Source organism: Pleurodeles waltl, chromosome 5 (genome assembly GCF_031143425.1).
Source record: "Pleurodeles waltl isolate 20211129_DDA chromosome 5, aPleWal1.hap1.20221129, whole genome shotgun sequence".
Taxonomy (NCBI): Eukaryota; Metazoa; Chordata; class Amphibia; order Caudata; family Salamandridae; genus Pleurodeles; species Pleurodeles waltl.
This window is the reverse complement of record NC_090444.1, coordinates 159,661,417-159,676,127: the sequence shown is the minus strand read 5'-3', so window position 1 is coordinate 159,676,127 and position 14,711 is coordinate 159,661,417. Positions and strand designations below refer to the sequence as shown.

General features: G+C 45.5%; 1 protein-coding gene across 2 annotated transcripts in view; it reads left to right on the top strand.

Annotated features, from left to right (window-relative positions):
* The window catches only part of MIA3 (MIA SH3 domain ER export factor 3), a 441,987-nt gene that overhangs the window by 161,222 nt on the left and 266,054 nt on the right, over positions 1–14,711 (top strand). For both annotated transcript variants that reach the window (XM_069233852.1, XM_069233851.1), the window contains exon 9: positions 4,998–5,129. In XM_069233852.1, coding sequence (XP_069089953.1) covers positions 4,998–5,129 — 132 coding nt within the window. The remainder of the gene's footprint in view (positions 1–4,997; positions 5,130–14,711) is intronic.

Below are 14,711 nucleotides of genomic sequence, written 5' to 3'. Positions count from 1 at the left end.
CCTGCACCCGCAGCCCCCAGGACCTGAAGGACCGGACTTTCACTGCAGAAGTGACCTCCAGGAGTCCCTCTCCCTTGCCCAAGTGGAGGTTTCCCCGAGGAAGCCCCCCCTTGCCTGCCTGCAGCGCTAAAGAGATCCGTTGATCTCTCATAGACTAACATTGCAAACCCGACGCTTGTTTCTACACTGCACCCGGCCGCCCCCGCGCTGCTGAGGGTGAAATTTCTGTGTGGGCTTGTGTCCCCCCCGGTGCCCTACAAAACCCCGCTGGTCTGCCCTCCGAAGACGCGGGTACTTACCTGCAAGCAGACCGGAACCGGGGCACCCCCTTCTCTCCATTCTAGCCTATGCGTTTTGGGCACCACTTTGAACTCTGCACCTGACCGGCCCTGAGCTGCTGGTGTGGTGACTTTGGGGTTGCTCTGAACCCCCAACGGTGGGCTACCTTGGACCAAGAACTGAACCCTGTAAGTGTCTTACTTACCTGGTAAAACTAACAAAAACTTACCTCCCCCAGGAACTGTGAAAATTGCACTAAGTGTCCACTTTTGAAATAGCTATTTGTGAATAACTAGAAAAGTATACATGCAATTGAAATGATTCAAAGTTCCTAATGTACTTACCTGCAATACCTTTCAAACAAGATATTACATGTTAAATTTGAACCTGTGGTTCTTAAAATAAACTAAGAAAATATATTTTTCTATAACAAAACCTATTGGCTGGATTTGTCTCTGAGTGTGTGTACCTCATTTATTGTCTATGTGTATGTACAACAAATGCTTAACACTACTCCTTGGATAAGCCTACTGCTCGACCACACTACCACAAAATAGAGCATTAGTATTATCTATTTTTACCACTATTTTACCTCTAAGGGGAACCCTTGGACTCTGTGCATGCTATTCCTTACTTTGAAATAGCACATACAGAGCCAACTTCCTACACTAGCTGTTTGAGTCCGAGGTTGGCGAGGTTGTCGATCAGGGCGGTGGAGTTGGCGTCGTTGTTGTTCTCGAGGTGGAAGTTCAGGTCCCTGAGGAGGATGTAGCCCGTGGAAGCGAGGGCGTGGGTGCTGATGAGGTCAGCGATGGTGTCACTGAACTGTGGGCGGGGTCCGGGAGGTCTGTAGATGAGAGTTCCTCTGAGGGTGGTGTTGGGGTCGGTGTGGATCTGGAAGTGCATGTGCTCGGCAGTGGTGAGGGTGTCATCGCTGTTCGTTGAGATTTTGATGAAGTCTTTGTGGATGATGGCGATTCCTCCTCCCACTCCGTTGGTGCGGTCTCTGCGGGAGATCTTGTAGCCCTGTGGCGTTCAGCCAGGTCTCCGTCAGGAAGGCGACATCAGGGGCAGTGGAGTCTAGGAGGTCCCAAAGTTCGATGGCGTGCTTGCGAGCGGAGCGGGTGTTGAGGAGGATGCAGCGGAGGTGGTTGGGTTCTCTGGCTGGTGGTGTGGAGGGTTGGATGCTGGTGAATCTGCAGTTCCGGCAGGTGAAAGGCCCCTGGGTGCGTTTCGGGGTGGCCCGGTAGCAGGGGTGGTCTCGTCTGGTGTTGAGTGCGTGGAGGGTGCTTGCGTCGTAGTGCAGTCTGGCGTTGCGGGGGGTGCGGGTTCCAGGGGTTCTGGTGCTGAGTGCGGACGGGCACAGACGGGCTTGCCTTAGGTGCGCCTATGGCGCGCCAGCGGCGCGCCCGCTTTGCGGCCTCCATATGAGGGCAGAGGGAGGGAGGAGCAGGTGGGAGCGGGGCGGCCAATGGGAGTGAAGGGGGCGGGGCAGCAGGGGCTCAGCAGCAAGGGAAAAACCCAGGGGAAAACCCGGGGAAAAAACGGCGGGAAAAGACGGCGGGAGAGGGACAACAGAGCACAGGGGTACAGAAAGCAAAACACAGGGGCACAGAATGGAAAAAACAAGTGGCACAGAAGCACAAGCTCAGGGGAATAGAAAAAAGGGAGCGAGTAGTCAGGCGGCAAAAGTGGCAACGGAGGTTCAACCCACAGGGGGCTGCGTGGCAGATGGGGGGAGCGACCTGCCTGGTGAGCACAGAGCACTTCACTTGATTTTAAAGGTCAGTCAGCTATCTAACTTGCTGACATACATATGCAGGATGGATCAGAGCATAAGCAACTCCAGCAGCACCACGTCTGCATGCCATAGCTCCACTGTCCAGATAACCTACTAGCTTTGCGCCTACCAATTTCCATAGCCTTACCTCCGGCAGAAAACAGCCTGTGTGTGTTTGCATTTGTGAGTGTGCCCCTTCAGCTAACTGCAGTGGCTCACTACATGCACTAATGCACAGCATGTGCCTGCCAGCAACGTCCACTGCGGGACCAAAGGGTGACAGTCATCTGTATCTCTTAAATCACGTAATCCCCGTTCAGTTCCCCTTTGATGATGGCTTATCCTCCTAATTTGTCAACAAAAAACGGCATCGATACAAGTCTCGCAAATATTGACTATATGTAGCCTTCGGCGTCCACGGCCTGCCAACCGCTATGTCTACCACCATTTCATTCCCTTGCTATAACATTATTTTACTAATACTGATTAATCCCTATTTTTTTGCCTGCTTTATTAATTATTTTAAAAAATCGAATATGCATGGGGAAGCCTTTCCTAATCGGAAACACATTCCACTGTAAACTTGTTGTAAATATACCCAATCATGCACTTAGAAGACCATGGTAACCCTTTCAGTCTATTTCCAGCATTTTCTACCGGACAGAACGGCACAAATGTTAGACGCTATACTAACTTTAGGATGTTGTGACCGAGCACCATCATTTGAACGTCTTTCAGACCGGCTCTTATCCAAGCAGATGGAGGGAATCCGTCCTGATGGTCATAGTAGACCATCTCAAGCATCCCGCTGACGAGGGATGTCATTTGTACTGATGTTAGACCTCTCTATGGCATTCAACACAGTTAACAACCCAACTCGTGTGGCTTGCCTGCTGCGGGTCAGGTTTACAGATACATCCTTGGCATGGTGCCACAGCCTCCTGTCTAGTCGGTCCCAGTCAGTACTTCTGCTTCACATCACCTCAACTTCTGAACAATTGTGCCCCTCAGTTGTTCCAGTAGTCTTAAATAATGCTAGACCTTTCATGTATTGACACAAATATTCTTGTATATTCATACCATTTTTGCATTAGTGCTTATGCTTGCTTTCACCTACCAGCCGTTTAAAGGCATTAACCAGTATATAAAGCATAAATAAGTAATCATCTCATTAATTCAATTAGAGCAGTGATTTCCAAGCTTTGTATGGCCACAACTCAATTTTTGGAACAACCTGCTTTCGTAACACACCTAGCTTTAATGGACCTGTGGTGAGCAATTGTTTTTTAATTTAACTCCAACTGGCGAGTGGAAACAGTAAGGACTTTGCTCTATTGAGTCTCAGTCCTGCGAAATCATCCAACAAATGGAGTAACAGTGTGACAGGGACATGAGGGGGGGCACATAGAAGAGGGTATTTTCGGTATGGAGTGAAACAATATGACCACCCACTCCTCCAGTGGTATGCCCCAAACCTGCAGCTCCCGGCGTCTCCAAATCGCTAACAGCTCCACTGCGATCGCAAACAGGAGTGGCAAGAGCAGGCAATCCTGTCTTGACCCTACAGAGGGTGTCCACGTCTCTGAACTAATACTGCCCACTTTGACTCTCACCCTCAGCTCTGTGTACAGGAGGCAAACCTAACCACAAAACTGAGGACCGGAGCCCATAACCCATAACGCCCAGAAAGGTGTTGAACATGGTCTCCCTTAATGACGTTACATTGAGTGCATTTTTAAGCATCGGAAAGTTCCTTTGAATTTGGTAACTGAATAAAAAGGCCCTCTTTTATCAGACAATTGAGGTTGGTTGGCAGGTGAATCGGGTTTCCTCATCGGTCATTTATTAGGATAGTGAGAGAGCGCAAAATTAAATTTTGTGAAAGTTTGCAAGTAGTTTGTGTGAAAATGGAAAGCACGTTTATAGGTCTCATTTCAAGTTCATGCACAATACCTGCACAGCTGTGGTTCAAAGAGAAAATGTCTCCCGCACAATATTTTCTGCTTACACCAGTCTCCTATGGAACAAAACTGGTTTTGTGGCAGCAGAATTGATCAAATTTCATGTAATTTGGAAAATAATGGATTTCACAAGCATGGTAAAAAATTTACCAAGATTAGTTTGAAAGTGCTGAAAAGACTGTGGTAAGTTTTGGAGTAGCATCAGTGGGAAGCAAGAGACATTATATGCACAAAGCTAGACTACTTACAGTTGTTGATCTTGGGCTCCTCAAATTGTACATGGAAGAAGTTACCAAGCCTGCAAAATGCCACAGAATAATTTTCAAAGTATAAGGAAAAGAAGATTGAGTAATGATTTGATTAAATAGAAGAAATATCAGTATTATGAAGAAGGTAGTTAAGATTTGAGCAGAGTTGACTGGTCAGCCTTTTTTTCCTGTACTTTTTCTTTCAATAGGAATAATATTACTTCTGGTTTAAAGTATTTTGGATAAGATCTAAGAGGAGAGATGTAAGGCAGGGTAGAACTCTTGAGGAGGAGACTAGTGGTATGATAATTTGATGACAGGATGAGTCAGATGGAGCACAGTGGGCTAATTATGAGCAGTGAATATTTTTATTGGGATAATGGGGCTAAGTTGAGCAGACTTGGGTAATAATGCTGAGAATGAATGCCAGGCTGTGAGATGAATCATTTTCTTGTCTTGATTGTCAATTCATGTACCTCTGTATTTTGAAGAGGATATTGTTGTCACTGTTGAACTCGTTAGAAGCTGCAGTTTGTGGTCACAGTTTTGGGATTCTTATTTTTTGTGTGCTGTAGATGCAGACAGTTGTTTAATCGCTTTTGGATTAGCATGATTGTGTTGTGTGTTTTTTTTAATTTTTGAAATGTTTTAATTTATTTTTTTAATGTACGTGAATGCTTATATTGCTCCTGAAGTATGTTGCTTAGTGAATCTGTTTTTTTGTTTCAGCTGGTTGCTGCATTGCCTGAGGACCTGCAGCCAGGTCCAGATTTCCATGGAATTCCCTGGACTCCCATCCTCATTACACTCTTGGCTGGGGTCTTTACATTCGTCATCTTCTTCTGGAGAACCTGCCTATCGGTGAGTAGATATTTTGATGAAGTCTTAGTTGTTAGGATAGGCCCATGGGCCTTCTGACTGACGCTGGCTTGAAATTGCAAATTTCAGAACAAAAAGACAAGCAAACCTTACTTTGTTAACTTTACCTGAAAAGTTCATTCTTTACCTTGATCAGCTTGTCTTCTCTTTCCTTTCAAGTATGAGACCGATATTAGCCAAAAGTTGCGTTGTCAATATTGGGGTAATCGCCAAGAAGAAGAGTGTTCAGTTTGCAGGAATGTAATCTGGCCGTACTTGAATCGTGTGTTGTGATATGTTGACTTGCTTTTGATATTTTCTGACCCCACGTTTCGGTGATTCATAATAAATTTAATGAAAATACATTTAATTTAGATTAAAGTCTTCCTTCTTCTATATCCACGTTGTGTCGGGTCCAATTTAATGAGAAGCCCCTACACGACGCTACATGCACAAAGATTAAACTACATGACATACACAACTTCCGAATAACGAAGGTTCAGTACAGCGAAAATCATGTAGACAAGCCACTTTTAGAAGCTCCACGAAGGCTGGCATATTTGTTGACTGTTGTGGTAGCATTTAAAGTCTGGTGGCTATAACGCCTTTCAGGACTTGTGTAAACATGAAGGCCTGATGTGTGGTTCTAAAATAATTCAGCACAAACATGCGTCTGCTAACTCATGACTATCATTGCCGTGGGTGAGATACCAAGAATGGAATATATGTAATTTAATCCCATCTGCCTTCTCCCATAGCGAATATCATTATTGCTGTACCTATGAGTAAAAAAAAAAGTAAAGTTCTTTACCAATATGCTTTCTCCCCCTTGGCTAATTTTGCTTTAATTCATTTAACCTTTCCACACAGACTTCCATCTTTAAATTACAACATACGGCTGGATTTCTGTCAACAAATAATAAAACACTATATGAATTGCTTTGAGTGTGTTCTCTGTCAAAACCCGCATTCTCTCTATCTTATCCTTTGCCTCCTACATTAGACCTTTCTCCTTTATTGAGGTGTTCAGTTGCAACCTCCTTTTCTAGACCCCTCCCTAAAAAGTGCATTTAAATTGATAACCCTAATGGTGGATAATCCCCAGCCTTTTAGCCCAGAGCCACAAAATGACTACTAACACAGTGAATGAGATTTGAAGCTGTACCAGCTGATTAATTGTTGAGTAGATTATTTTGTTGTGAGAATCACCCCCACTTTCTCTCAAATACTTTAATCACCACTGAATATGTCTACACAATCCGATAGTGGGCTCATGTTTCTTTCTTGGTAACTAAGTACTGTACCCGTAGTAGAATTAGTTGCACTTGTTGATAATAATTGTGTTGGTAACAGATTTGGGGCCTTATTACAAATCTGGCAGTATTTAGACTGCCAGACTCTCGGTGGCGGTCTCCTTTTCCATGGGACTGGCGGGCCGATGGTCGGCCCACCAACTTCGTAATGAGGCCCTTGGTTTTGACCAGCAAATATTTTTTTTTTCTTTTTGTTGTTGTTGTTGATCATTTTGAGTGTGCACTGCCGTCTGTTGCAAATAAAAGCAGTACTTATGGAAACAGAAGCTTCTTACATCTGTATAATGTATGGTTCATATAATTAGTGACAGAAAATATGTGGCAAACAAAGACATTTTGAGGGTGCAAGATAGGAGCAACAAAAGGCTATGACGTGTTTTTTGTGGAAAGTGGAGTGAAACAGACAAGGTGGCTGGCCGGGAGAGCAAATGCACACTATCTCTAAAGCCATGAATGACAAAAGTATACCTCATCCTGCTAGTTGTAAAGACAAGGACAATTATAGACCCTCTATTTCAATTTAGTGTTCACAACAGAACATGATGGCAAGGGAACACAGATCAGCTACATGTTATTTTGTAAGGCAATATGTCACCCAGGTCACAAAAATTACTTGTGCTGAGGTCTGTACAGTCTGAGTGAAAGAACAATTGAGCTAGAACAAAATGTCTAGATGACTAACCCTATGCTTATCTGACCTGAATTGACAGGCATGGTTCTGTAGGGTGGCAGATGTAGCCCTTCCCTATAAAAGGGCACTGAAAACGAAGCATGAACATAGTGTTAGGGGAATATAGTTAACACAGTAAAACATAATACAGTGTCTTGAAACCCAAAGGGCGACAGAATGCATGGGTAAATTGTAGTTATAATTCATTGTGAACCAAACCATTTTGCACAGACTACTTTTGAACAAGATAAGATAAGATGAAGTGGCTGAGTAACCTGCATCAAATAATGTGTGGGGGGACACACTCGCCCTCACAATCTATCCCTTCCTCCTTTCTTTCTCTTTCTTACTCTCACTCACTCTTCCTTCTCTCTCATCCATCACTCCCCTCCCCCACGGTAAAGATCTATGTTTAAAAGGATACAATTAGTTACAAAAAAAAAATCCAGGAAACAAATTATTCTAACAGATGTACTTACCAAAGAGCAAAACAGTATGTTTTAAGCTGCATGTTTTGCTGTCCATCTTCCCCTGTGCTGGATTTTCAAAAAGTATAGGCAGTGATGATTTCATTTGGAAAGTAGAATCAGTTTAGCTCTCAGATCTGCTGACCTTAGGGGTGAATTGGATGTAGTAAAAAGGGACTTTAGGCCTTGGCAAGTAGTTTGACTTGCCAAGTCAATGTGGCTGTAAACTGCACACGCAGGCGCTACAGTGGCAGGCCTGAGACAAGTTTGAAAGGTTACGTCTGTGGGTGGCACATTCTGCGCTGCATGCCCACTAGTAGCATTTAATTTACAGGCCCTGGGTATATTGTATACCACTTTACAAGGGTCTTACAGGTAAAGTAAATAAGCCAAACAGGTGTAAGCCAATTATACCACATTTTAGAGGAAGAGAGCACGTGCACTTTAGCACTGATAAGCAGTGGTAAAGTGCCTAGAGTCCTAGAGCCATCAAAAAAGAGGGTCAGAAAAATAGGAGGAGAAAGGCAAAAAGTTTGGGGGATCACCCTGCAGAAAGTGCCATTTCCAACATGGAGGTATTCTTGTGACACCAGAGCTCGGCATCATATAGCGCTGTGCCTAGTGATGTGTATGGATTTGTATCACTGGAGAAATTGGTTTGAAGTATAAACCCCAATGAACTTTCATAATACCCCCAATATGTTGCTCCAGCCTGAGCCCACATTTGGACATATGTGCTGCTCAGTCTATTTGTTCATTCAGGGTGAACCCAAGAGAATCAAAGATTCATGAGTAACCCCATTCAAGAATGGATTAGGACATGTACAGCAGGGGTTAAGGACCCTGTACTTTTGATTTAGCTGCATAGAAATAACTAAATTCATCCAAAGTCCTATGGATACACATGGGCTAATTGGGCAGGAGGAGTGTGTTATCAGCAAGCATTAGCTCCAGCACCTTCATACTAGCTAGCCTTGGGGTGTCATTCACACACACATTCAAACAATAAATTAGGTTGCTGACTTCTAAAATGGTAGGTGAAGCCTAAATTCTTGGTCAACACTGGAAGTACATTCTTGAAAACCTGCCTGCAAGGGAGTTAAAATATTGTTATCTTCCATCCTTTCACGCAGCCTTGCTAAAATGACCCTGCTAAACCGTTTCTGCGTTGTCAATATGACTGAGAAATCTGTATTGGTTGGCACTAGGGGGAATCCCTTTTTATAAATGGGAATGATTTTAGCTCCTGCCCAGGAGGGAGGAACAGTCATGCCTTTTATAATGGCGGTGAATAATAAAGCAAAATATGGAGTCCATACACTGGATTCTGCAAACAACAGATCACCAGGGATCTTATTGATTCCTGGTACTTTGTTAGGGACAATTTTCTTTATAGCCAACCGCACTTCACAGAATAGTGGGGCACCTAATGCAACCAATAGCTTCCCTTACGGTGTCGATAAAGGGGTTCCTCACTTCCATTGGAATATCACTATCTCTTGTTGTTGGAGAATATGATATATAAAATGAGATATCCACACCTCCACAGCGATATTGTTCTCAACCTGGGCTAGACCATCCTTGTTTACAGTGGCAACTAAGTTCCAAAATGTGCAGTGATCACCTTCCTTAACAGCAGGCTCTCCTGTTTCACTATATCCCAGTCATTCTTGGCTTTTCTCAATGTCTCTTTAAAGCCATCCTCCTACTTGAATCAGTCTTCTGTCCCATGGCTTGATTGCGGCTATTAGGACTAGCTTGGCAATTTTGCAAGAACAACCAAACCAAGAGGGTTGGCCGTTGGTGTGCCCCCCTGCATTGGATTCAGCAAAAAAAAGTTGCTTGAGATTCTCAAACAATTGCTTATTGATGTCCCCTGATCTTCCCCAAGTTTACAGACTGCTCCAAAACCAGCTCCAGGGAGCCCTCCACTAGTTTATATATAGAATCAACTCTCTCTTGGGAGTGGATCACTGTCCCCCCACTTAATTCTACATCTGTTGGAAGACAATTGTTGTTTATTGTCAAAGTGGTTAATACGGCACAGATGGCCTTTGCAAACTGGGGGTTCCATAAAAAGAACTAAGGCATTATGGTCAATATTGTGCCTGGGCATAACTGTCATATCGGTAATGTGAGGCCATAATCTAACATCCACCAATAAGTTTTCTATCAGACTAGTGCCTGGGGGACGATAGACAGTGTGCCTCCCTCCCCTGTCTGACCTTCTCCTCCCATCACATACCTGGACCCGTACACTGATTGAGGGCCATGGCATTAAATTGCAGAACCAACGAGGACAATGTTTTTATTTGAGGGATTGTCAAATCCGGGATTGACTATGCCCTTTCTTCCTCCTCCATGAAATCATTTATGTTGGGATCCAGGGGCTCGTACTGGCAATTAAAATCTCCACCCACAATTTTGTGGGCACTTGTTGCTAGGCTGGACAAACTTTCAATGAGTATTTCAATAATCAGTGAATCTTGTTTATTTCCCACCAGCCTTAAATAGACGCTCTATACATAAAGGACCAAATATGGTGGGAATGTAAGAGTTATGCCTACCAAACCATCCAAGAGAAGGGTTACCTTTTCTACCGCACAACCAAGTGTGGTGCTAACCCAGTTTGCCCTTAACTCTCACCACAGCTTCTTTACTAAAGGTAACATAACCTGGGCAATGCACCAGCATGAATAGCCAAGTCTACTAAAAGAGACAAAGATCAAATGCATCTATAAAATTCACTCAGTCCAGGCAACCAATTCTGTTACCCAAGCCTGCAACATTCCACAAGACTAGCCTGAGGGTTCGTTTAGACTGTTCTGCTCGTGGGACCTCATGATCCCTTTTGCTAGGTGTAGGAAGTTGGCTCTGTATGCACTATTTCAAAGTAAGGAATAGTATGCACAGAGTCCAAGGGTTCCCCTTAGAGGTAAGATAGTGGCAAAAAGAGATAATACTAATGCTCTCTTTTGTGGTAGTGTGGTCGAGCAGTAGGCTTATCAAAGGAGTAGTGTTAAGCATTTGTTGTACATACACAAGCAATAAATGAGGAACACACACTCAGAGACAATTCCAGGCCAATAGGTTTTTGTATAGAAAAATATATTTTCTTAGTTTATTTTAAGAACCACAGGTTCAAGATTTACATGTAATACTTCAAATGAAAGGTATTGCAGGTAGGTACTTTAGGAACTTTGAATTGGCAAAATAGCATATAGAGTTTTCACATAAATCACATATAGCTATTTTAAAACTAGACACAGTGCAATTTTCAACAGTTCCTGGGGGGAGTAAGAGTTTGTTATTTTTTGCAGGTAAGTAAACCACCTACGGGGTTCAAGTTTGGGTCCAAGGTAGCCCACCGTTGGGGGTTCAGAGCAACCCCAAAGTTACCACACCAGCAGCTCTGGGCCGGTCAGGTGCAGAGGTCAAAGTGGTGCCCAAAACGCATAGGCTTCAATGGAGAAGGGGGTGCCCCGGTTCCAGTCTGCCAGCAGGTACGTACCTGCGTCTTCGGAGGGAAGACCAGGGGGGTTTTGTAGGGCACCGGGGGGGCACAAGTCCACACAGAAAGTACACCCTCAGCGGCACAGGGGCGGCCGGGTGCAGTGTGCAAACAAGCGTCGGGTTTTCAATAGGTTTCAATGGGAGACCAAGGGGTCTCTTCAGCAATGCAGGCAGGCAAGGGGGGGGGGGGGGAGGGCTCCTCGGGGTAGCCACCACCTGGGCAAGGGAGAGGGCCACCTGGGGGTCGCTCCTGCACTGGAGGTTGGATCCTTCAGGCCCTGGGGGCTGCGGGTGCAGAGTCTTTACCAGGCATCGGATCTTAGAAGCAGGCAGTCGCGGTCAGGGGGAGCCTCTGGATTCCCTCTGCAGGCGTCGCTGTGGGGGTTAAGGGGGGGCAACTCTGGCTACTCACAGCCTCGCAGTCGCCGGGGAGTCCTCCCTGAAGTGATTGTTCTCCACAAGTCGAGCCGGGGGCGTCTGGTGCAGAGTGCCAAGTCTCACGCTTCCGGCGGGAAACGCAAGTTGTTTCAAAGTTGCTTCTTTGTTGCAAAGTTGCAGTCTTTTGGTGAACAGAGCCGCTGTCCTCTGGAGTTCTTGGTCCTTCTAGATGCATGGCAGTCCTCTGAGGCTTTAGAGGTTGCTGGTCCCTGTGGAAAGCGTCGCTGGAGCAGTGTCTTTAAAAGTGGGGAGACAGGCCGGTAGAGCTGGGGCCAAAGCAGTTGGTGTCTCCGTCTTCTCTGCAGGGTTTTTCAGCTTAGCAGTCCTCTTCTTCTTAGGTTGCAGGAATCTAAGTTCCTAGGTTCTGGGGAGCCCTTAAATACTAAATTTAAGGGCGTGTTTAGGTCTGGGGGGTTAGTAGCCAATGGCTACTATCCCTGAGGGTGGGTACACCCTCTTTGTGCCTCCTCCCTGAGGGGAGGGGGGCACATCCCTAATCCTATTGGGGGAATCCTCCATCTGCAAAATGGAGGATTTCTAAAAGTTAGTCACCTCAGCTCAGGACACCTTAGGGGCTGTCCTGACTGGCCATTGACTCCTCCTTGTTTTTCTCATTATCTCCTCGGCCTTGCCGCCAAAAGTGGGGCCGTGGCCAGAGGGGGCGGGCAACTCCACTAGCTGGAGTGCCCTGGGGTGCTGTAACAAAGGGGGTGAGCCTTTGAGGCTCATCGCCAGGTGTTACAGTTCCTGCAGGGGGAGGTGATAAGCATCTCCACCCAGTACAGGCTTTGTTACTAGCCACAGAGTGACAAAGGCACTCTCCCCATGTGGCCAGCAACATGTCTGGTGTGTGGCAGGCTGCTAAAACTAGTCAGCCTACACAGATAGTCGGTTAAGGTTTCAGGGGGCACCTCTAAGGTGCCCTCTGGGGTGTATGTTACAATAAAATGTACATTGGCATCAGTGTGCATTTATTGTGCTGAGAAGTTTGATACCAAACTTCACAGTTTTCAGTGTAACCATTATGGTGCTGTGGAGTTTGTGCATGACAGACTCCCAGACCATATACTCTTATGGCTACCCTGCACTTACAATGTCTAAGGTTTTGCTTAGACACTGTAGGGGCACAGTGCTCATGCACGTATGCCCTCACCTATGGTATAGTGCACCCTACCTTAGGGCTGTAAGGCCTGCTAGAGGGGTGACTTAGCTATACTGCATAGGCAGTGTGAGGTTGGCATGGCACCCTGAGGGGAGTGCCATATCGACTTAGTCTTTTTATCTCCACTAGGACACACAAGCTGGCAAGCAGTGTGTCTGTGCTGAGTGAGGGGTCCCCATAGTGGCATAAGATATGCTGCAGCCCTTAGAGACCTTCCCTGGCATCCGGGCCCTTTGTACCAGGGGTACCAGTTACAAGGGACTGACCTGGATGCCAGGGTGTGCCAATTGTGGAAACAAAAGTACAGGTTAGGGAAAGAACACTGGTGCTGGGGCCTGGTTAGCAGGCCTCGGCACACTTTCAAATCAAAACTTAGCATCAGCAAAGGCAAAAAGTCAGGGGGGTAACCATGCCAAGGAGGCATTTCCTTACACTAGGGCTAAGCCCCTGTTACTCCAGTGGGTTGCGGCCCAGGTGGAGGGCACAAGCTTGCTGCTCCCTTTCACCTCCAGGATCCTGCTGATTGCTAACTCTGTGCCTAAGGGGAGTCATCGTCACAATAGTTAGTGATTTACTGGTGTCTCTGGAACCACTGCCTACCTCAGTTTGCATACTTCTGTACCCATCCTTGCTAGCAGGTATTGGAGGTTTAGGCCCTTTAACCAACCCAGGGCCCAGCTCGCCTTCCTGTCTGGTAACACTGTAGTAACCTTACTGGTGCCCTGCAGATCAATTGAGTCTTGTGACACCTCTTTTATCCAGATACCAACCTCTAGTTCAGCCGGGGGCACATGGCATTGGGGCGTAAGGGTCTCTTCTCTTGCTGTCTGCTGAACTAAGTGTACCTCCCACCTTCTCCCCTCCAAGGACCACCCCCCTATAAGCTGCCAAATGGTGGAGTCAATCAACTCCGTTGAGCAAGTCAAAGTGATTATGTAAACTTGGGTACTCAAAATCTTTTTCTCTGGGGCCAAAATTACAGTGTTGTTTGTGGCTGAGGGCTCCACTGATGGGTTTGCGGGTAGGGTGGTGCCAGGGCTACTGGGGTTAAAAAAGAAAAAATCCCCTTTGCACAACATTACTAGACAATGCGGTATTTCAAAGCCAGATATAACTACAAGGCTACTAGGAGCACATTTTGGTAAAGCATTGTTATTATCAGACAGTAGCAATATGAAGAGGCATTGCATGACAATCCTCGTTAATCAGCTGTTCATCACAGGACCAATGCAGCACAGGTTTAACCGAGTCTGAAAAATAGATACATTAAAGAAAGATATATACTAAGAACTTATTTTACACATTGTCTCCTGTTAGTGTCCTATAATCTGGTACTATGTCTGAAACTGCAGGCCTTAAGAGCTGATCCAGATGTAAGTCTGTAAGCTTATTTCTGAGTTTATTTTTCAACAGTCCCATTGTGGAAAATGAACGTACACAAACATATGTTGACCCAAATGTACAAAATACTTTCTGGGCCACTGTCAAAAGTGGCACACTATTTCAGAATTCTTCTGGTGCCTGCCCCCAAAAAAATGCTTCGAGAGCTGAATTGTGATGCTCATTCATCAGCTCCATTGTGCTAGTGCCCTTTTTATGCCAATAAGTTCAACAGCATCAAGACTCCGTGCACTCGCCATCCTGGAGTTTTCAACCAGCCTGAACAGAGGAGTTCAGGCACTGAATTGAGGAAATCGCCTTTTGATCTCCCCAGAAATTCCCTCATGACATGCACCAAGGTGTAGCGTTGGCAGCATTTCTTGTGCGTTTGGAAACCGTGGAGTCACAGCCAACTTTTTGGGGGAACTGGGTGAAGTCTGCAGCATCCAGTTGTTCTTTGAGTAGCGCAAGCTTACTCTAATATGAGTAAATACCATTCATCAAAGCGTTCAATTTCAGGATGTTTCCCTTTGCTTTGCATCTCACTTCAGTGTGCATCAGGAGGTCTGTATACTGTATATTCAGCTTCGGAAACCTGCAGCATAGCTTTAAAAATTAACAATTTTCACTGCAAGTTTTAGG